The 24,036-nt window shown below is 37.2% G+C and overlaps 1 protein-coding gene across 1 annotated transcript in view; it reads left to right on the top strand.

The window, feature by feature from the left end:
- LOC150079049 (meckelin) overlaps positions 1-24,036 on the top strand; it is an 860,544-nt gene that overhangs the window by 382,643 nt on the left and 453,865 nt on the right. The window contains exon 13 of the mRNA XM_090382499.1: positions 8,109-8,204. Coding sequence (XP_090238625.1) covers positions 8,109-8,204 — 96 coding nt within the window. The remainder of the gene's footprint in view (positions 1-8,108; positions 8,205-24,036) is intronic.

The following is a 24,036-nucleotide window of genomic DNA, read 5'->3' as shown; positions in this document are numbered from 1 at the left end:
GGCAGTTTCTGAATGAAAATTTTCTAATAGATGGATTGGAAGAGGTGGACCGATCTCTTGATAATTAACAATCCCGAGAATAAACGTATATAAAATTTTAATAAATTCTTTCCCTTACCTTTTTATAGATTGATTTTATCATGTATAAAATGAAAGTTATGAAAATTTAAAACTGCACAAGGACTTTATAATGACCTGAGGAATTAAGGAACTGAGTACATTCTTGTTCTGTGTACATCAGAAATTTCATTATTTCATACAACATGACTTTCCCATCTTTTCTTACTACTGACAAGGCCTGTCTTAGGCCTAGACAAAAGAGGCATGTGCCTCGGGCCCATACTTTGAGGGAACCCTTAAATGCAAATGGACAGAGCCAAAATCAGTGATATCCAGTAGTGTAACGACAAGCATGAGTGATCGTATTCCTTACAATATTTCCAAATAAAATATACTTTCAAATTGTAATGTAGCTTCTAATCAAAATGCGCATGCTGCCAATGTGTTCAGATTTTTATATATTTCCTTAGAAATATATGCAGATTTATTTGCTTTACATTTTTATATTGATTTTGTATTTCTAATTTTCCGAGGGCCCCTATGTACTATTTTTTTACTATTAAAGTACGGCGTTTTAAATAAAATAAACATTTTTACAGGGGCCACAAAACAACTTTTGCCTAGGGCCTACATATCCTCAAGTTAGACGCTGCCTATTGAATACACTTGATTTGTCGAACTAATAGAAAAAACTTATCTTCGAAAAGATAAGTTTTTTAAATCTCACAAACACTTCCTCATTCATTTCAGAAATACAGAGGTTCCTTGATATATGTCGCGGCAATATGCATTGATGATTAATTAGGGACGGTAAAATCGATATACATCATATATATTCGCACTTATGTTGTTTGAAAAGGAATGCGCATGTATATTTCCCTGGAATATTCTGTTTCTCTTTCTGTATTTAAAATCATAATTGCAAAATATATATAAAATGTAAAAATATATACAGTACGTATCAAAACATAAGTACTGTAATCATTTGGTCCTTGAGGTTGTCACAGATATTCTCTCAGATATGCCAGACAAGCTGTATTTGCTACCTTGGAGTCTAAAACACTGATGGAACTGATATTCGGGTGACACTCAAGTCAAGTGGACCCTATTTCAGCAAAGTCCGGACGGTCTGTGACAGACAAATTCTCCACTTGTACCTTCACGATGGTGGGACTGCTAGTAATCCTGGGTATAACCTCCATGCACAAGTACACGGTGGGTGACCTGGGTGGTGGGTAACCACCCAGGTGTGAACCAACGTAAGCAGGGGTCGAGGTGTGGCGCCCACATCACATGGAGGAAAGCCGCCCCTCTATGTTACCAGGCAGTAGTAGGTGGTAGATGACTCTCATCAACCGGTGAAATACCACCACTTTGCTTATTGGAGGCTTGAAGTGGTGGAACCCATGTTTAGTCTCTAGAGCTAAGTTCCGGTCAACCCTTCCCTATCTCTTCCATCATGCAGTATGATTGATGACTTTTGAGGTTATGATGAACGTCATGGCGAGATCCAATATTCCTTACATTTCGAGGGTACAGCTCTAAAACGGTGTTCGCAGGCCAGCCGCTAGTTACTACACCAGACCGAACCTATTGGTAACTCTCTAGGAAGCTTCCGGATCAGCTAGTGTAATCTTGCTACCTCTACTCTGCCAGATAGTGACTGGAGGGAGTCCAAGTAGTGTGTATGCGAGGAGCATTGTCGAGGCCACGTTATGTCAAGGATCTGGGTATATTCTTACCACGTGTACGCCATATCCAAAAATTTCATTACTTCATACAGCATGTCCCACCCACTTTTTCTTACTATTGAATACACCATGAATTGTCAAACTAATAGAGCAAGCTTATCTGCGAAAAGATCTAAACCTCCCAAGCACTTCCTAATTCATTTCACAAATATACCTGGTCTCAATTCTAATCTCAACGATGTCCATTTCCACTTGCAGTCTGCCAAACCCCATGTACTTTATCTGACAGAATCTCAGTTATCGGTTGATTCAACTACTGCTCATCTCAGATGCCCAAATTATTCGCTGTATGATTCCTTTCGCCTCAAAGGTGGTACTTGTGCATATGTCCGTTCTGATATTCCCTGTCAGAGACTTGGCATTTTGGAATCTCCTCTCTTTGATCTTCTCTGGCTTAAAATCTCTCTACCTCATTGTGTCAAATTCATCTGTAGTCTCTACGGTTCTCCCAACTCCACTAATCACTTGGAGCTCTTTGACTTCCTCTCTTTGTAACTTGACTTTCTCCAGTCCAACTTTCCTAACAGTGAGGTAACTTTCCTTGGTGATTTTAATGTTCACAACTCCAGCTCGTTTCCGTTTTTTAGTTACACTGACCCAGCAAGTCGAGATGCTGAGGCTTTTGCAAGTACTAATGACCTAGCACAGATTGTTCATTTACCTACAAGAGTACCGGACAATCCTAATCATACAGCCAATACGCTTGATCTTTTTCTCACAAACAACCCTTCTAAATACACGGTCGAAGTGAGAGGTCTTTTAGGCACTTCAGATCACAACTTGGCGATTGGCTATTCTCCAATGGAAACTTTATCTCATGGCTATTCCCAACCTCGTGTTGTTTGGCATTACAAGAATGCAAAATGGGATAACCTGCGAGACTTCTTTTCTTCTTTTCCTTGGTTGGATTACTGTTTCAAAACTTCTGATGTCAACGTTTGCTCAGATCGTGTCAGTGAAATTATTCTTGCAGGAATGGAATCCTTTATCCCACACTCCACTTTAAAATCTCGTCCTTTATCTAAGCCTTGGTTTTCCAATAAATGTGCTAAGGCTGTTCAAGAGAAGAATGTAGCATATCGTAATTGGCTTGTTTCTAATTCTTCAGTTTCATTTTCTGCCTGCACCAAAGCTCGCAACAATTGTAAAGCAGTTATTAATCAGTCCAAACTAGAGTTTGAACAGGCTAAGAGTAGAAAACTTGCTTCTTGCCCTAATGGTAGCCGAGCATTCTGGTCTCTTGCCAAAGCTATTGGCCGCAACTTTTTCCCATCTATGCTCCCACCTCTGTCCAAACCAGATGGTTCTGTTGTCACTTCAGCCATGGATAAAGTTGACCTGCTAGCATCCCATTTTTCTTCCAGCTCATGTATTAATGATCTTGGTAAAACACCTCCCACCATTCCCAACACGCTCCATTCAATGCCTCCTGTGGTCTTCCGTCAAAAGGATATCAGAAGGATTTTGACGAATCTTGATGCTAAGAAAGCTCCAGATCGATGACATCCCGATGGTATTTCTCCACTTGTTCTCAAAACCTGTGCTCTTGAACTTACTCCTATTCTTTGCCACCTTTTTTCACTTTCTTATTCCAAAGGTGTTTTTCCTTCTGCTTGGAAATTTGCTCATATCCAGCCAGTTCCTAAAAAGGGTGACAAATCCCTCCCATCCAATTATCGTCCCATTGCAATTACTTCTACTTTTTCTAAAGTAATGGAGAAATCGATTAACCGCCAACTCTTAAACTACCTAGAAACCTTCCGTCTGATCAACGATCGCCAGTATGGATTCCGTCAGTGTCGATCCACTGGTGATATTCTGGCTTATGTTACCCATTTATGGACTAATTCAATGGAAAGGTTCGGTGAAACACAAGTAGTTGCTCTTGACATCTCAAAGGTTTTTGATCGTGTTTGGCATAAAGGTCTTCTAAACAAGCTTCCATCTTGTGGTTTGCCAACTGTTTTTAGTAATTGGTTATCCAGTTTTCTCTCTGATCGCTCACTGATGGTCATGGTAGATTGCTTTCTGTCTTCTAACTTCTCCACTAATGCCGGTGTCCCCCAAGGTTCAGTTCTCTCCCCCATTCTTTTCCTCTTGTATATTAATGACCTACTTCCATTGACTGGAAATCCTATCCATAGTTTTGCTGATGATAACACATTGCATTATACTCCATTTTGAGAAACCTTGTCCTTCTCAATCAGCTTCAACTTCTCGAAAATCTGCTTCCAATTCCTTAAATTGCCAATCTTCAGGTAATTCTCCAGTGGGGCAAAGACAACTTAGTTGATTTCAACCCTTCTAAAACTCAGTCTTGTCTTATATCTCGCAAAAAGGATTCTTCTGCTCTTATGCTTATCTTTAGTGACACTCTGATTTCTAGGCAAAATGTTATATCTCTTTTGGGGATTACCCTGACTTCTAATCTCTCTTGGCACAAGCACATTACAAATATTGCTTCATCTGCATCTAAAAAACTTGGTTTTCTCTTTCGCTCTCGGCGTTACCTTTCTTCCAAACAGCTGCTCGCTCTGTATAAATCGCAAATCCGCCCTGCCATGGAATATTGTTCCCACATCTGGGGTGGTGCCCCCAAAACCTGTCTCAGGCTTCTTGATTCCATTCAGAAGAGGGCAGTTAGGTTAATTAATGATTCATCTCTAAAATTATGCCTTTAGCCAGCGGGTGGTTGGTTGGTGGAACAGACTTCCATCCCTTGTGGTGGAGGTTGATAGCCTAAATTAGTTTAAGGCTCAGCTGGACAGGTATTTTGAACGAACAGAGGGGTGAAGTGGAAGTGGGTTTTTTTTTTTTTTTTTGGCTGATGCTGCATAAGCTTGCTTTCTTTCATCAAATGCCTCTACTAATGCTAATGCTAAAAGAGTCTCTCCACTCGCTTTCTCATAGACGTACTGTTTCTGCTGCATGCCTCGTCTACAGATGCTTCCATGGGCACTGTTCTGAATTGGCTTCTATAATTCCTGCTCTCTCTTTCAAAACAGTCCGAACACGTGCTGCCACCAGCCAACATCCATTTACTGTCCAACTTCAAACCCACAGAACCAACTTTTCATCTTCTTCATTTATTCATTCAACTGCCGTTTTCTGGAACAACCTTCCTTCATACGTATTTCCTGAAAATTACAATCTACAGAAGTTCAAGTCCAATGTCAACAAATATCTTCTTTTACTATAAATCATAATTTTAGAGAATATATAATGAAATAAAAATGTAAATAATAAATAAATAGTAAATGCTAGAAAATAAACAATAGAACTTTCTAGAACAAATCCCAGTAGGTCCGTGACATCACGTGGTGCCACTTGTGTACCTACACTGTTTAGTACCACGTTTTCTTGAGTGAGGAGGTGCTGTGGCAGACAAAGAAAAACTGCATCACCTTAAAAAAAGTAACATTTGTAGTGAAATATATAAGATTTTGATTGCTTCCAAGATTTCTTATTCCACTGATGTTTTTCCTTTTGTATATGAATTTCCTCATATCCAGCTAATTCGTAAAAAGTACCAAATCTCTCCTATCCAGTTTTTGTCATATTGCACTTTTTCTACTTTCTCTAAAGTAACAGAGAAATCCATTAACAGCCTACTCCTAACTATCTAGAAATATTCCATCTGATCAATGGAGAGCATTATGGATATCAGAGTCTATCTACTTGTGATATACTGGCTTATGTTGCACTTCTATGGAGAAAACCAGTGGAAAAGTATGTCGAAACTGAAGCAGTTGCTCTTGTCATTCAAAAGGCTTTTGATCATGTTTAGCATAAAGCTCTTTGAAATTGACTCCTGTCTTATAGTTTGCCAACTGTTTTTTGTAACTGTGTATCCAGTTTTCTCTCTGACCACACAGTGTGGGTGACAATTGATGGCTCTCATGACGTCCATTGATTTTAAACCTTATTCATAGTTTTGCTGATGATAGCACATTGTATTCCAGTTTGAGAAACCTTCAACTTCTCGAAAATATATTGCTAATTCCTTAAATTCTGATTCTCCGTGTAATTCTCCAAGGGGGAACTTTGTTAATTTCAACCCTTGTAAAACTCATTCCTTTCTTATATCTTTAAAAAAAAAAAAAAAAAGGATCGAAAATGGCTGGTGATGATGATGATGATTAAAAGAGGCAGCAAAATAGGTAAGAAAACCTTTAGCCATGATTATGAGAGCATCTATGGATTCAGGGGAAGGTCACTATGGATGGGAGATCTGCAAATGTATTCCTAATTCAAAATGGGGATCAAAGGAAAACATGGGTGATTACAAAATTGTTAGTGTGACTTCTGTTCCATGTAAAATAATCTAGTCTCTGATTAAAAAAGTAATGTAGGACCATCCAGACAGGAATGCAGTTATACTGCAGTCACAGCATGGATTTATTAATGGTTGATCTTGGCTAATCAATCTGATTGGATACTGTGACACAAGAACTAGATGCAAAAAAAAATAATTTGGCATCATATACGTAGATTTCAGGTAAGCGTTTGATACTGTTGCACATAAAAGACTGCTATTAATAAAGGGATGGTTGAGTGGGAGAAGACAGAGGAGAAGGCAGTGGTTATCAATGGGTACTGCTCTTCTTGGAATAATGTTATTAGCAGATTCAGTGCTGAGATCATTGTGGTTTTCTGTATTTATTAATGATATGTATGATATCTTAGTTTACCTGGTATGGCTAAGTTGGCAGAGTAGTTAATCACATTAATTAGGATGGACATTCCTTATATAAGTGAGTCAAATTCTGGTAGAGAGCTGAATGATTTTTTGTCTGCATCTTGTTGCTGCTGCTGCAACAAGATGTAGATACATTGGGCAGATGGGCTGAGAAGTGGCAATTGAAGTTTAATATCGACAAATGTAGAATACTGCTTATGTTGTTGTTGTTATTTGGTTTGTTTTTTTAGGAGCATTAGCAACTAAGGCCATATTGCTCCGGGAATATGCAGTGGTCATTCCCTGACCTTTCCGCATCCTCCGTATCAAGAAGCGTGTGTATGCACTGCTGCTCCTGCCCATCTGGCTACGGAGATGCCTAATACTGCTTATGGAGAATAGCAATCCCAGATTAATGTACCAGCTGTGTAGTACCACACTCAGGGCAGTGGAGAATGAAAAAAACCTCGGGGTAATTGAGCATATAGGCTGCCAGGACTGCTCATTGGGTTTTTTCAATGATGTATGGAATTTTGCCAGAGGGATATGGAGGTGATTTTTTTTTTTTTTTTTGATTTGGTAGTTGTTGGCGCATCGGCTTCTGTGGCCATATTGCACCTCCCAAGGTTTTTGCAGTACTTTGATCCAAGCCCGAGGCGGGAATCGAACCCGCGACCTTTGGGTTGCCGGGCAGGTACTTTACCCACTCGGCTAGCCCGGTCGGCTATGGAGGTGATTATCCCTCTGTATCACCTCTATAGGCAATGGTTATGCAGCATGTTGAATACAGCTCTAGAAGCCTTATTATTATTAGGAAGGATGTAGATCTCTGGAAACAGATGCAGAGAAGAACAACAAGATTTGTGAAGTAAGTAAAATGGTGCTCTTACCAAGAAAGGCTTAAGTTTTGTAAATTGCATTCTGTGGAGACTTGGCATCTGAGAGGAGATCTGATTGAGGTGTATAAAGCCTTGAATGGTTTGAGCATGCTCAATGCTGATGGGATTCTCCACAGAAGGGATTCTTCCTCTTGCTCAGATTAATCACCTGAGAGGGCATAAATTCAAATTGAGGAAAGACATTTGTAGGATAGAAGTGCAGAAGTTTGCCTTTAGCCAGCGTATAGTTAATTGGTGGTAAAGACTTCCATCTTTTGTTGTGGAAGTTGATAGCCTAAATAAATTTAAGGCTGAGCTGGACGGGTATTTGGAACGAATGGAGGGCTGAAATGGGAGTAGTTTTTTTTTTTTTTTTTGGCTGATGCTGCATATGCTTGCTTTCTTGCATTGTATGGCTCTACTAATGCTAACTGCTTCACATCTGATTCAGGGAGCTGTGTGTACCAGTTTCAAACAGCTGTATCTCCATATCCACTGAGAATTTGGACATATGTTTATGTGAACTTTTTTACTCAGAATAATCGATACTATAACCTCCCAAATATTTACTATTCCTACTGAATCACCCTGTATATAACTTTTTTAGGTTTCATATACAGCCAATTAATTTAATAGTGAGAAATTTTAAAGTGTAATTTCCATTTATTAATTAATTTATATTTTAATATGTTATTCAAGAATTACTAAAATATAAAATGTCATTTTCCTAACATATGGTAGATTTGGCTAGTAACAGATCATTGAATAAAGGTTTGATGTATCCTGTTCCAGTCTTAATTCGAAATCTAAAGAAGAATGGAGAAGCTGTTAATCAAGGTATCTTAGATATAGAAAGAGCTTTGTATTGAACTAATAAACTATGACAGAGTTCTTGTACCTCTTTTTGGAACTTGTATGAAGATGTTTGGTGGGGGGTAGTTTCTATTACAAATTCTGTTTCTGAAGCGTTGAAAAAGAATTTGAGTTGTAATTATGGGAACAGATATTTGAACCACATGAAGAAAGTATAAAAAAGTGAGAGAAAGAAACTATCTGTAATCACATGTGCTAATGCTCATCTACTGGAAACTTGGCATAGAAAATTTTTAATAGTTGCAGTAGTTTTCTCGATATCCAAAGCAGCACTGTTAGATTGGTTTGGGGTGTGTTGAGTTGTCCATATGAAGAACTTCTTAAAAGATGGTATTCTGCAGAATCTGGTGAATAGACACCTCAGGTTGTTTTTGGTTTTCCCTGTCTAACTTTATATGTTAATGCGTTTTGAAGATGAATAGCCAGCATCATTTATTCTGAAATTTGTATCTTATCTCACCTGTGTCTTGTCTATAATCTGACATGACTTGTATCTTATTGGATGAGTAACTAGTAAATGCTCAGTTATGAATTAGTTAATTGATTTGTGATTTTTCTTAAAACTATCTTTTGCTGTCCTGAAAGATATTTCCATTCTACTATTGCATGCTAAGTATTAATTGCTTGCTTTGAACACCAAAGTTAATGAAATTCTTGTATTTATGATCCACTTGGTCACTATGTTCCTACTAGTACAGAAAGTGTATGACAGTGTTGCGCTATCATACACAAAATTTCAAGTAGTTTTTTAAAATCATTAAACTTATTCATTCCTATTTAAAATATACCTTTTATATCATGTTTTTTTTTACATATTTTTATTGTTGTAAATTTTGACTTAGTGATCTAATTTATTAGGTCACTGAAATCTTAACTGTTATGTTTTATATTACCTGGTTTTGGCACATTATAGCCTTAGTTGCTAATGTACCAATAAAATGCAAACCAACTAAAGAAACCAACCTATCAAACAGGTAGTATTTTGTGTGTAGAGAGGGTCCCCCCCTCCTAAATATTTCTGCCATGTTCGAAATGTGACACTAGACCTTCAGTGGTATGTAGTGAGTGCAAAATCTGCATTTGCAATTTTTGTTTAGGCATGGCAATTCATGGCAATTATCAATACTGATAAGATCTGTATGCTGCTGCAGAACTTACCACAAATACTAAAACACTTATATTGATACGTCAATTTGATTGGAAATAGATTTTGATCTGAACCTACTGCCACTACCTATGTAATCCTAACCACTAGCAGTGTTCCCACTGCTAAGCCACCTCCCTATCCTCCTTATCACCATAATCTTTTCCCAAAACTACTATATTGATGAAAGAAATATAGATCGTATGCAGCTCATGATATCTCAGTGACTACCAAATTCAACCCAAAACACCACTACCAACAAACCTAAGGAAAGAAAGGAAGAATGATCTTCTGACTTCAAATCTGAGTACTCCATTCTATCAAATTTACATGTTGCCTCTGTCATTCTCTCAAATCCTTTCTTTGACTCCTTCGTTTGAAGTTTGACTTTCCCCAGTCTAACTCTCCTGTTATTAAGATAATTTTCCTTGGTGATATTTATGCCCTCAACTCCAGTTGGCTTCAAGGTTCTAGCTACACGGAACCAGTTAATCAAGAAGCTGAGGCTTTTGCAATTATTAATGACCTCTCACAGTTTGTTTATTTACATATCAGCATCACCAACAGCCTTTCAAAGTAAATGGTCAAAGTACTAGTCCTCTAGGCACTTCACATCACAACTAGGTGAAGGTCTCTTCCCGAATGCAGCTTCTCTCTCTCTCTCTCTCTCTCTCTCTCTCTCTCTCTCTCTCTCTCTCTCTCTCTCTCTCTCTCATGACTATTCTCAGCCTTCTGTCAATTGGCATCACAAGAATGTAAAATAGGATTGTCTCTGTTATTTCTATTCTTTTTTCCTTTATTGGACTTACTATTTTAAATCTTTTCATTCCAATGTTTACTCAGATTATGTCATGGAAATTATTCTCATAGGTTTGAAATTGTTTATTTTGCATATCACCCTAAAATCTTATTCCTTATCCAAAACTTGGTTTTCCTCTAAATATGCTATGGATGTTGAAGATAAGAATGTAGTAGGTAACAGTTCATTTGGTCTGAAATCTCCAGCTTCACTTTCTGTATATGGTAAAACTCTCAAAGTTTGTTGAAACAGTTATTACTCAGTTCAAACTTGATTTTGAACAAACTAAGAGTAGAAAACTTGCTTCTTGTCCAGATGATAGACGAACATTCTAAAAATATAAATATAATATAATATAAAAATAATAATGCTAATTTCCAGGTTTCTACGAATCCAATTTAAGGTAATTTGAGCATACCTAACAAATCTGAAATTCTGCCCAGACACGATAGGATGGATATATGATGAGAGCCTTGTCAATCAATTCGGCCATGGAGAGATAAGACTCATGGGGTAGAATTAGAATTTTTCTGAATGTGGTCCATGCTTGTTAACAGCAGAGACTGCTTCTACAGGAATGGTAAGGTAATTTGAGCATACCTAACAATTTAAGGAAACTGTTAGCTTGGGGGGGGAATAAACTTACTAATAGATTAACAATAGCCTCAGGTAGAGTTGAAAGTGATTCTTTCACTGCTTCTACTGGAATAAGCAGCAACCTTGAAAGCAAGGTGCTGTGGATTTCAAGAACTGTTGGGAGTCATCATGAAACTAGTAAATACATGGGCTGAGTTAGGGTAACTAAGAGTAAGAAAAGGGTGCATGTACACCAGTGTTAGGAGTATACTAAATAAATTTAATGAATTCGAAGTGCAGGTCAAGACATCAAATGCAGACATTGTTGGAATTTTCGGAGAATTGGTATCACTCAGATATCAAAGATGCAGAATTTGAATATGGAAAATCCAACGCATACAGAAAGGATATATTTCTTTCTACAGTCCACTGCTCTGCCATCTGAGCTATCACTGGAACATACAGAAAGGACAAAGTTTGTAAAAGAATAAGAGAAGTTTACCTCAGTATGATACGTAGAACACTTCCATTTGATACTCTCCAGAAATTAAAATGAAAACAATTAAAAAATTGAAAATTTTACATTACAGTAAGAAATAATTAAAAATCAAATGAACACAATTAAAAATCAATTTAACGCAATTAAAAAATTAATTAAACGAAAAACTTGCAAAATGATTTTCCTTCCTGAAACTGACAATGCTTTTCGACCGTATGTCGTGATCACAGGAATTAAAATTACTGAATAGGGATGAGCAGGGAACTTAAATAAGGATTACTTGTCTTCACGAATGCATGTAAAAGACCACGAATCAGAGATTAGATATGGCTGGCAAACATTAACAGAGTTCTTGTGTAATTTAATCTCGACGGTTTCTGCAATTAATAGTCTTGTATAATTACGTTGGACACTAATTATTTTGGACTCATTAAATAAAAAAGTATGTTTTTCATTAATGGCATGAAAGGCTAATTCTGACGCTGCTGAACGAGAAGCATGAACTAAGACCGCGTGTTGATTAACATGAAAAGAGGAAACCCGATAAGATGAGTCGCAATCACCAAAAGGAATGTTGTTTACTTGGTCATTTATTTGTGTTGTGAATGAGGAAAGGACTATACTGAGCGATCGTTCAGTATAGTGTGTAATTTCTGTATTGGCCTGGCTACAATTTTAAATTCGGTATCTTTAAAGAATCTGTTAAGTTGTGTGTGCCACTATTCAACATATGAGACAGAAATAAAGTATTTTTTGATATTACTATTGTTGGTTGGTGTATTTTTTTGTATTCTATCCTTAGCTTGTACCCTAACTCTGTCTATTGTAGCAAGTGGATAACCCCTGTTTAAGAATCTGCTGGTTAATATTTGTATTTCTGAACCCAAAGCAGATTCCGTTGTTGAATATTTATAAGCATTGAGAAATTGATTAAAGATAATCGATCTTTTGTAGGTGAATGGGTGATAGCTGTTATAATGCAGAAGCATACCTGCATTATAACAGCTATTAAATTGGATTTACAATAGATATTAAATTGGATTTTATTCACGTCCCGAGTAAGCATGAAATTTAGAAAATTTCATGACTTAGTATCCATATTCTCCCTCTCTATTTGATCAAATGCTAAATACAGGGTTGTTAAAATTAAAGTATCCCAATGTAGAGGACTCTGGAGCAAGTTCTAAGGCTGGTACTGAAGAGAAATTTGGACAACGGATACAATAAAGAATGTGCTCGCCATTTATTGGAAAAAAAAAAATTTGTTACAAAATTTGTCACTATATGGCTCTGTACAAATCACTTGAACAGCACTACAATTGTTCAATGTGCCCTCCATTTTAGTCAACAACAGTTTCCATTTGAAGAACAGCATTTTCTACAGCAGATGATGTCTAATGCTGTCCTTCAGATCTGCCAGAGTTTGACATCCTTCCCGTTACACCTAGTTCTTCAAAAAACCCCACAACCAGAAGTTGCATGGGGTGAGGTCTGGTGATTGGGGTGGGGTGGCCAAGATGTCTGGAAACAGACATCTTGGCCACCCCACCATTGTTCTAAAAATATGGCCACCACAGCCATTGTTCTAAAAATATGGCCCAATCATGAATGTGGCCTTAAATCCACACCTCACTGTTACTTTTGGTGAATGAAACAGGACATCTTGGATTACTTGAAGGTTTTCTGTTGCCCAAATGCAACAGTTGTGCATATTCACTTGTCCATTTAAGCGGAAGTGGGCTTCATCACTCCAAAGGATGTTCCATGGCCAAGTGATATCCACTGTCATTCGTGCCATAAACTGAAGTTTGTATGTGAAACAAATATCTGCATCACTATGCTTTAGCTGCTGTAGAATGTGCATCTTGTAAGGATAGTACTGCAACACCTGACGCATTATTAGCCTTACAGTGGAATATGGCATGTCCACTTCATGAGAAACAGCTGGTACAATTGTGCTACCACATTGAGATTGACTTGATAAATCCATGACAGCCATTGCCACATCTTCAACACGAGAGGAGTCACTCGTTTTCGACTTCTATCTGGTTGAACATCAAGATGTCCTGTCGCTTCAAATTTCACAATCGTTTTGCGGACAGCACAAACAGTTATAGGTCCACGTCTTAAACACTTCTGATGCTGGAATTCTCCAATATCTCCAGCTGCATTGTTGCTGTTCTGATACTACAGCTTCACTAATAGCTCCTTTTCTTGCAACGTTGTTGGCATTACTTCTGTAGTGCAGGCAAACATCTACTGTATGCTTTTGAAGAGACTGCTTTGCTTTTATATAGTACAATAGAGCTGAGTAGTGGTGCTGTGGCAATAACTTACGATTATACAAATAATATAAGTTATTTGCATATCATAACTAAGATAGTTATGTGCCATACAGTGACAAATTTTGTAATAATTTTTTTTTCTAATAAATGGCGAGCGCATTCTTTATTGTACCTGTTATCCAAATTTTTCTTCAATACGAGCCTTAGAACTTGCCCCAGAGCTCTCTACATAGGGATACTTTAATTTTAACAAACCTGTATGTTCAATATGCTAAATACTCGATTCAAATGCTAAATATATTCTTGGAAATTTCATTGATTTTGAAGGGGCTTTTGATAATATCTCTTGGGACAGAGTTATTGATGTTCTGCCTCACAAAATGCTCCCATCAGCTTTATATCATCATAGCGGATTATTTTCAGGAAAGATGGTTTATGGTTAAGTCTAGTTGGAATTTGGTAACTAGAGCTGCTATTCAAGAAGATGTCTGCAGGGATCTGTTTTTAGGCCACTAACGTGGAAATTGGTATTAGAAGATTGGTTACAGAAGAAATATAGTCATGTTCATATGATTGCATATGTGGATGACTTGCCTGGTAATTTTAGTTGAAAGCTCCTCACAGCTACAAATTTAACAAAGATCTAATGAAATAATAAAAGATCTGAATGCTTGGTGTGACTTTCATAAATTAACAATATCTAGATCAAAAACAAAAATATTATTGCTAAAGGGGAACCTATCTGTTTGTGGAGAACCTCATGTGCTGATTGGTTGTGGAAGTTTAAAGTCTGTTAATAATATTAAATATCTTGGAATCTTTGTTGACAGAGGTCTTAGATTTGACACCCATATCAATTTTCTATCTGAAAATGTTGCAAAATTTTTTAACGTGATAGCAAGGATTACTAGGAAGGATTGGGGTATTAGAGGTAGAGCACTATCTTTTCTTTATGACTCTGTTTTCCTTCCTGTTGTTTCTTATGGTATCTCAGCTTGGATAGACTGTGTTCATTTGTAAAAAAATATGTAAGAAAACTGTATTCCATTCAGAGGATGATGCTCCTGAAGATGGCTGTAGTTTGTAGAACTGTCTCCACTGATGCATTACAGATTGTTCGCTAGGAAAATGCCAATTGACCTCTTTCTGATTTACAGAGTAATGGTTTTCAACATTTGGCATGGGACTCCTTTTATTAATTGTGATCCTGAGTTCGATTTGGCTAATGATCCTAAGAATACAGCCAAGCGAAAATTAGATATCAGCTCATTTTTAGCAAAGCTGAATTAGCTGGGTGTTTCGGAAAGGTTGCAGTGTCACTGCACGGCTCTGGAGACATATTTTATATTATTGTCATCAGTACTTGGATCTCAGAAATGAATTTTTATTTGCTAGTCCTAATCTTGCTTACCTAACTGAGGGCAATGAGTCTGAATTAATTAAGACTGAGCAAGATTTACAGGTTTTTCAAAAATTTTCCAAGAATTTATTCCCAAAAATATCAGTGCTGCTTGAACTTGAGGAAAGAATAGTAGAAGGCTTATAGACTATTGACATGAATTCTGTGTGACAGTTTAAGATTCTGAAGTAAACTGTGTAATTGACCTTCTAGTTAATGATCGTTGTGTTCCTTTATAAACAGGATAATCTTATTGGACAATTTATGTAGTTACTTGTGACCATACTGTTGTTTGTCTTCATCTCATGTTGACTTTGTAAGATCAGTGGTTCCTTATGTCATGTTTGGTCTTATTCATGTCATACGTCTCATTGTGCCATGTGGTTCCTTATGCCACAATTTATATTTTTGAAAAATTCTAATATGTCATGTGATTTATTGTCTTGACATGTATGTTCATTGAGACTGATAACTGAATTCTCCTATCTCATTTTATGACATTGTAATTCATATGGCTTTGAATCTGTATATCGTATAACTCTGTATATCATCTATATATGACACGAATCTGTATGCTGGGCACAAGCAATTGCCGAGGCTTGCTTGTGCCCAGCATACAGATTCTAAGGCATTTCATCCAGCATAAAATCTAAGGCATTGCATCCAGTTGACATGAGTGGCCATTGCAATGTTGAGTCAGTTTAATGTGACAGTAAGCACTAGGAAAGCAAAAATGAGAGTAGAAGTGAGCTATAGGGCCTAAGGACTCTGATGAGTACAATGAATAGCTGTACAGAGAAATAGAGTGGGCCAGAAAATCAGAATGTATTATAATGGTAGACTTTAACTTTCCAGATGTTGACTGGAACTTGTGGGTTGGTAATTGTGGATTGCTGGAACAAACTTCCATCTGTCATTGTGAAAGTTAATGGCTTAAATAAATTAAAGGCAGAATTAGACAAACTTTCGGAATGAATGACTTGGTGAAATGGGATCTTTTTTTTTTTTTTTTTTTTTTTGGCTGATTCTGTATAAGCTTGCTTTCTTGCATCTTATGCCTCTATGCTAATGTCAAGCCACATCTTCAGTACTGCATACAGGTCTGGAAGCCTTATTCTAAGAAGGGTGTGGACCTGCTGGAAGTAAGGAGAAGGGCAACGAGATTGGTGAGCAGAACAAAAGGAGTTCTCTTACCAAAAAAGGCTTTAGTTCTGCAAATTACAGCATCTGGAGACTTGGCACTTGCAAAGTGATCTGATTGAGGTGTTTAAAGCTTTGAATTGTTTAAGCAAGCTCCTTGATGATGGGATTCTTCCTGGTCAAAGCAATAACAAATAACATGCATCCCCTATGAATCATATATACAAGTTTGCAGATGATACAAAGGTTGGCAGGGTTGTTAAGGACACTACTGACGCTATGGTGCTGCAACAGGATCTGGAATGGTTGAGCAGATGGGCTGAGAGGTGTCAAATGAAGTTTAACATTAATGTACTACATATGGGAAGCAGCAACCCCAGAGCAACGGATCAACTCTGTGGTACTACACTGACAGTGGTAGAGAATGAAAAGGACCTGGGGGTAATTGTGCAGGCAGATATGAAGTTCTCTGAGCAGTGCAGATGGGCTGCAAGAGTAGCTCATGGTGTCTTGTCAATGATATACAGGAATTTTTCTAGCAGGGATAAGGAGGTGATTATTCCCTTGTATAAGGCAATGGTCAGGCCACACCTTGAGTACTGTATACAGGTGTGGAGGCCTCATTTGAAGGATGTTGAGCTGCTGGAACGAGTACAGAGAAGGGCAACAAGATTAGTGAATGGAACAAAGGATTGCTCTTATGAAGAAAGGCTTAAGTTTTGCAAATTACAGTGTCTGGAGACTAGGCACCGGCGAGGTGATCTGATAGAGGTGTATAAAGCCTTGAATGGTTTGAGCATGCTCAATGCTGATGGGATTCTTCCTCTTGCTCAGAATAATCACCTGAGAGGGCATAAATTCAGATTGAGGAAAGATAGATGTAGGATAGATGTGCGGAAATTGCCTTTAGCCAGCAGATAGTTGGCTGGTGGAACAGACTTACATCTTTTGTTGTGGAAGTTGATAGCCTAAATAAATTTAAGGCTGAGCTGGACACGTATTTGGAACGAATGGAGGGGTGAAATGGAAATTTTTTTTTTTTTTTTTTTTGGCTGATGCTGCATAAGCTTGCTTTCTTGCATCATATGCCTGTACTAATGCTAATATTGTTACATGCAGACATATGGACAGAGAGGGAGAGAGACAGTTGTACATGATGAAGGCTATTAGAACTTTAGGCATGCACATGCATGATAATTCGGCTAAAAATGAGTGCAAGTTAAAAGTATAAATTAATGGAACTTGAAGGGAAATCGTAATATAGTATTAATTAACAAATTACTATTTAAAAATTGCATAACAGTTAAAGAAATTAAGTTGCAGTATTTGTAGTTTTGGAATTTAGGAATGATATATGTGAATTTTATTTATAGAAAAAAACAGAAGTGCTTAATTATTCAAGCATTAATTGAAAGCTCTCTGAAAGTTAAGGTAATGAGGTGCTGTGTCCGACACTTGTCAGTGCATGAAGATATGTTTTTCATTTTTATTATACCAAGAAGTGTGGTCTGGAATTTACCAAATGATTTAGTTGGAAAACAATTTCCAATTTAATTACCAAAGTAATTCATGATAAACAAAGTTTATATGGATTCTCTCTCTCCAAATTTAAAAAAACAATTGGTAATAGATTTTAAAATGTCTTGTGTTGTTTCTGATTGAAGATAAGAGAAAAATCTACATACTCACACACCGTTCACCCACCTACTCACTCATTCACTAGCTCCATGAGAGTTCTATAATTGAACAACAATAACCCTGCAGATAAAGAAAAGGGAACCTCTGATTCGATATTTATGAGACCTTGGTTTAGTGCATTAATTTAGCTAAAAGGATATATAATACAAAGGTTTGCGTGATGATTTATGAGAGCACTCAAGGCTTAATACTGCAACAAGACCTAGAAAAATTAGGTAGATGGGCTGTAAAGTGGTAGTTTAGGTTTATCAGTGTTAAACCTAAAGTGGTAGTTTAGGTTTAACACTGATAAATGCAGAGCAGCTGGGTGGTACCACATTCAAGGTGGTGGAGAACAAAAAACACCTGGGGATAATTCTGGAGTCTGACATAAAGTTCTCTAATCAGTGCAGACAAGCTTGTCCTGTGATTGATATTCAGGTATTTTACCAGCAGGGATAAAGAGATGATTGTATGGCAGTGGCTAGGCTGCATCGTGTACAGGTCTAAAGACCTCGTTTCAAGGTGAATGTGGATCTGTTGAAATACATAGAGAAGAGCAACCAGGTTAATTTAGGACACAAAAGAGTACTATTATTAAGAAAAGCTTCAGTTCTGAGAATTGCAGAATCTATAAATTAGGCACCTTAAAGGTAGCCAGATTTAAGTGTTTAAGTCTTTAAATGGATTAAAACTGTAATGTTGAGGGATAGTAACATTCTAAAATCCTTGACATTATGTAAATTTATAAATAATGGTTGAAAAGTGAAAGTCTGTAATTCTAAAAGCAAACACTAATTTTTGAGCTGAGTGTTGTAAATGAGAACAATACATAAAATTTTATTGAAAGTTTGTTTTGTGTATGTAAACTAACCTTGACAAGCAAAAAACAAATAAAATTGTGTGCCGAACTTTAAACAAATATGAATTGTCAATGCTGATAGCCCTGAGTTCAATCAATGCACTAACAGAATCAGGCAGTTCATTTCAAGCACATTTATTTTTATGCCACTTGTATATTGACTGCTTAAGAATGACAGACTGTATGCATTATAGCACTTTGGTTACCACTGATTGCCTATACACATTGATGTAGTAATCATGTTAGATAAACTAAATGCTCTTGACATCTTTACTCTTTTTCAGGCAGTACATGTAAGGGGGAAAAAAGTTTACATTGAAAAAGGGTGGTTGCAGTAGAGATGTACAAAAATTTGTCCTTTCAAAAAGGATACCCATAGCATTTAGATTACTCTAATCTATTTAGCCCTTCACTGCTAATTTGGCATTTGAAAGACTACATTTTTTTAAGTTGTTCTGTTACTTTTTTGAATCTGGAAAAAAATGAATCCAGCAATGTACATTTCCCCGCCAGTGTTATCAACCGGTGAAATACCACCACTTTGCTTATTGGAGGCTTGAAGTGGTGAAACCCATGTTTAGTCTCTAGAGCAAAGTTTCCAGCATCCCCCTCCCCCCATACTTCTCCTTCAACCCATGCACAGTACTAAGTACTATAGGTTTTGATACCTTTCGTGTTTGGGGTTTTCATAAAAAAAAAAAAAAAAAAAAAAAAAAATTATGATATACAGGAATACCTCGCCTAGGAGGGTTTTGAACAGTGCGGGTTTCGCTATACCGTGGTTTACAAATTGAAAAAAAATTAACTGAGTTATGCACCAATACATTTGATATGTATGTATGTATGTATTATAATGCCAACACGTAGGCCAAAGCGTTATGGATTCAAGGCCATTCTGACTGATGTCAAAACTCCCATTATATACGAACTCTGTAGCATTCATACATTAGTAAACACTCTAGATTCCGAACGGTGAGGTTGTTGATTGTGTGTAAGCTGTATAAATATTTTTTGCTGTGTATTTTTATTAAAGATTATTTTTTAAAAACATTACACCTTTATACGCAAATATGAGTGGAAAGAAGAAATGTAATGGTGCTGAGTGTTCTTCTAGATCGAAACATCGAATGAGGTATGAAAGTAAGGCAGGCATTGCAAAATGATGTTCCTTCAATATTATAAAGAGATGTATGCAGATAAAAAGAAGAAAAAACTGTGCAAACTAAGCTGAACAGTTATTTTTAAAAATAAAAATACTGTACATACTTCACTTATATTCTTATGGTATGTACATGCTGCAATAAAAATCATTTCTACTGTACTTACTAGTATTTTTCATTTTTATCATTTTACTTTCTTTTTTTGCAAGAACTTCGTGTGCATCAATTTATAGTAAACAAACACCTATATATTTTTGCAACTCGACCCATATAATCAAATTGTCGGAACGCATTACATTAAAATACATAATAATAATACCTCGATCAGCGCGGTTTCGCATAGCACGGCATTTTTTTGGCACAAATTAACCGCGCTATGTGAGGTATTCCTGTACCATGAATTATGAGAAATCAGTTTTTTGTTCGGCATTTAAAAGATTCCAGGTGAGTGATAATGTCTATAGCAATACCATCTCTATACTCTCACTGTGAGATGACAGTGCGAGTTGTATAGAGAGCTATCTGATAATTGAGCTGTTGACATTTCTTTGAAACAGGTGATGACCATACATCATTCATCAGCTATTTTTTTAATATTGTGGCCATATAAAGTTAATTACACGCATATCACTTTGACTGTGCGGAGGGTGGGGATGTGTTCTTGGTCAAGAGAACTTGTGACCCAGCACATTCTGAATAAATAATGTACAAGGGTAGTATAAGCATGAATATTTCAACTGAAGTAGTTTAATTTTAATTAGCAAGTTGAATTTGAATGAAGAAAGAATTTAAATGGAGCAGCCTAATTTGAATAAAGCAGTCAAATTTGAATGGAGCATTCAATTGAAATGAAGTAGTCAAATTTGCATGGGGCAGTTGGATTGTAATGGCATACATGATGATCAGATACAAGAGTGAAATATGTGGCAAATTCATTTGTTTAGATAACAGCTGCCTTTTTATTTGTAACAGTATTAGTATTAACAGAAGCCTAGTTTCTTGCAAATGAAGAAAGCAAGAAAACTTTTACAGCATTCAGCCAAAAAAAAAAAAAAACAAACTTAACACTCCACCTGTCCATCCCTTTTAACAGTTTGTCTAAATTCATCCTTGAAATTTTATCAACTACCCACCTCTGCAACACCAGATGTGAGTTAGCATTAGTAGAGGCATATGATGCAAGAAAGCAAGCTTATGCAGCATCAGCCAAAAAAAACAAAAACTTCCACTTCACCCCTCCGTTCGTTCGAAATACCTGTCCAGCTGAGCCTTAAATTTATTTAGGCTATCAACTTCCACAACAAGGGATGGAAGTCTGTTCCACCAACCAACTACCCGCTGGCTAAAGGCAAATTTCTGCACATCTGTCCTACATCTGTCTTTTCTCAATTTGAATTTATGCCCTCTCAGGTGATTATTCTGAGCAAGAGGAAGAATCCCATCAGCATTGAGCATGCTGCCCAAACCAATTCAAGGCTTTATACACCTCTATCAGATCACCTTGCCGGTGCCTAGTCTCCAGACACTGTAATTTGCAAAACTTAAGCCTTTCTTCGTAAGAGCAACCCTTTGTTCCATTCACTAATCTTGTTGCCCTTCTCTGCACTCATTCCAGCAGCTCTACATCCTTCTTGAAATGAGGCCTCCACACCTGTATACAGTACTCAAGGTGTGGCCTGACCATTGCCTTATACAAGGGAATAATCACCTCCCTATCCCTGCTAGAAAAATTCCTGTATATCCTCGATAAGACACCATGAGCTACTCTTGCAGCCTGTCTGCACTGCTCAGAAAACTTAATATCTGCCTGCACAATTACCCTCAGGTCCTTTTCATTCTCTACCACTGTCAGTGTAGTACCACAGAGTTGCAACGTTACTCTGAGGTTGCTGTTTCCCATATGTAGTTTTTTTTTTTTTTTTTTTTTTGATTTGGTAGTTGTTGGCGCATCGGCTTCTGTGGCCATATTGCACCTCCCAAGGTTTTTGCAGTACTTTGATCCAAGCCCGAGGCGGGAATCGAACCCGCGACCTTTGGGTTGCCGGGCAGGTACTTTACCCACTCGGCTAGCCCGGTCGGCCCATATGTAGTACTTTACATTTGTCAATGTTAAACTTCATCTGCTCAATCTTTCCAGATCCTGTTGCAGCAGCAGCATAGCATCAGTAGTGTCCTTAACAACCCTGCCAACCTTTGTATCATCTGCAAATTGGATATTAAGCTTGATATACCATCATCAATATCATTTATAAATACAGAAAACAATAATGGACCCAACACTGAACCCTGAGGGACTCCACTAATAACATTAGTCCACGATGAGCAGTGTCCATTGATTACCACTCTCTGTCTTCTCCCCCTCAACCACCCCTTTATCCATAGCAGCAATTTTCCTCCAATGCCACACTGCTCCAATTTGTGCAGCAGTCTTCCATGTGCAACAGTATCAAAAGCCTTTCTAAGATCGAAGTATATAATATCAGTTATTAGCAGTTATTCCCTGCATCCATTTCTTTTGTGACTGCATCATAGTATCCAATCAAGTTGGTCAGGCAAGACTTCCCCTTAACAAAACCATGCTGTGTCTGAGCCATAACTGAAGTCTTGTCTAGATGATCCTGCAGTGCTTCTTTAACCAGTGCCTCCATTAATTTTCCTGGAACAGAAGTTAAACTTACAGGTCTATAATTACTTGTGTCTGCCTTTGATCCTCCTTTGTGAATTGGGGTTACATTTGCACATCTCCAGTCTGTGGGTACCTCCCCTGAGTCCAAGGAAGCGCCTTTCTTGTATTTATCTTCAACAATTTCTCCTCCACTTTACTCTCAGTTATTACAAGATTATCTAGCTTACTGCCAGAGTTGAATACACATCTGGCATTCCCCTTGCTGAATAACTCCTCATGTGTGAATGTCGATGCAAAATATTCATTTAGTTTGTTAGCTACATGAGCAGGATCATCAACAGTTGACCCATCGATATCAAGTGGACCAATCTGATTCATCCCCTTCCTTCTAGAGTTTACATAAAGAACTCTTTGCTGTTTTTCTTTGCATCCGTTGCCAAGGATTTCTCGTAATCTGCCTTCGCCTGCCTAACCTCCTTTGTAACTTGGTTACAGATCAACTTATATCTATCATAGGCTTCTGTGTCACATGTTAATTTTTATGTATCCCATGCATTTTTCTTCTCTGCCATATGTCTCATTAGATCATCTGACATCCATTTAGGCCTAAACCTTGAACAATATTTCTTAGTTGGTATGTAAAGCCTAGTAGCTTCCAAGATAAGTTCTTTGAATGCTTCCCAATTTGAATTTGCTGTTGGTAACATCATCAGTTGGTCCCACTGTATAGAATTTAAATACTGTCTCAGACCATCGTAGTTGCCTTTATGAAAGCAATAACCCTTCCTTTTACCCCTGATGGTAGTTATCTCTTTGAGTAAATCCCAATTCAGCACACTGTGATCACTGCCACCTAGTAGTTCCTTTATTTGCAGATTCTTAATGCATGAAAAATCCTTATATACTGATAATCAAATCAAGAGTATCTTAATAAACAATTTATCCACTAGTCCACCAGTGATTCTAAAGAAAAAAGGTTAGGTTACCCCTGCACTTCCGGAGGGTTTCAATCTCCCATAGGATTCAATTTCTATTCCTGACCGATAACACCCACTGTATGGTTACTGAGCAAGCAACAATACAAATGCCATTATGACAAAGTACTTTTACCGGTAAATTTATCAAACTTTTGCGTGCGTTGTGTGTGGGCTTTCTTTACCTTCGCCAATTTTTTTTTATTATTAAAACAAAAATTGGTATCTCACAGATGTCACAAGAGCATCTTTATTAAATTAATGGTATTTAAAGGAAGATTAAAGCCTTAAACACTACTATTATATTTTCTTGCCTAGTTTCCTGACACTGCAGTATGCGGTACTAAAGTCTTTCTTGGTAAGAGTATCCTTTGTGCCCCTAACTAATCTTGTTGCTCCCCACTGCATTTATTCCAACAGCTTCACGTCCTTCTTAAAATGAGGCTTCCAGTCTGTTATGGAGAATTGAAGATGCAACTTAACCATTGACATCTATATAGGCTATCCATATTAGAAGAATACAAAACCAGGACACTTAACCTTTACCTTATGGCGTTGTTATCCGGGGAGGGTCATCTCTCAGGAAAAAAAGTGCAGAATTTGTTGTTTTAATAAAAAAATTATTATTATTTTTTTTTCTTTTTATTTTCAAAAT

The sequence above is a fragment of the Mastigoproctus giganteus genome, chromosome 10, assembly GCF_048544385.1.
Source record: "Mastigoproctus giganteus isolate SK-2022 chromosome 10, ASM4854438v1, whole genome shotgun sequence".
Classification (NCBI taxonomy): Eukaryota; Metazoa; Arthropoda; class Arachnida; order Uropygi; family Thelyphonidae; genus Mastigoproctus; species Mastigoproctus giganteus.
This window is presented reverse-complemented; position numbering and strand designations above follow the sequence as displayed.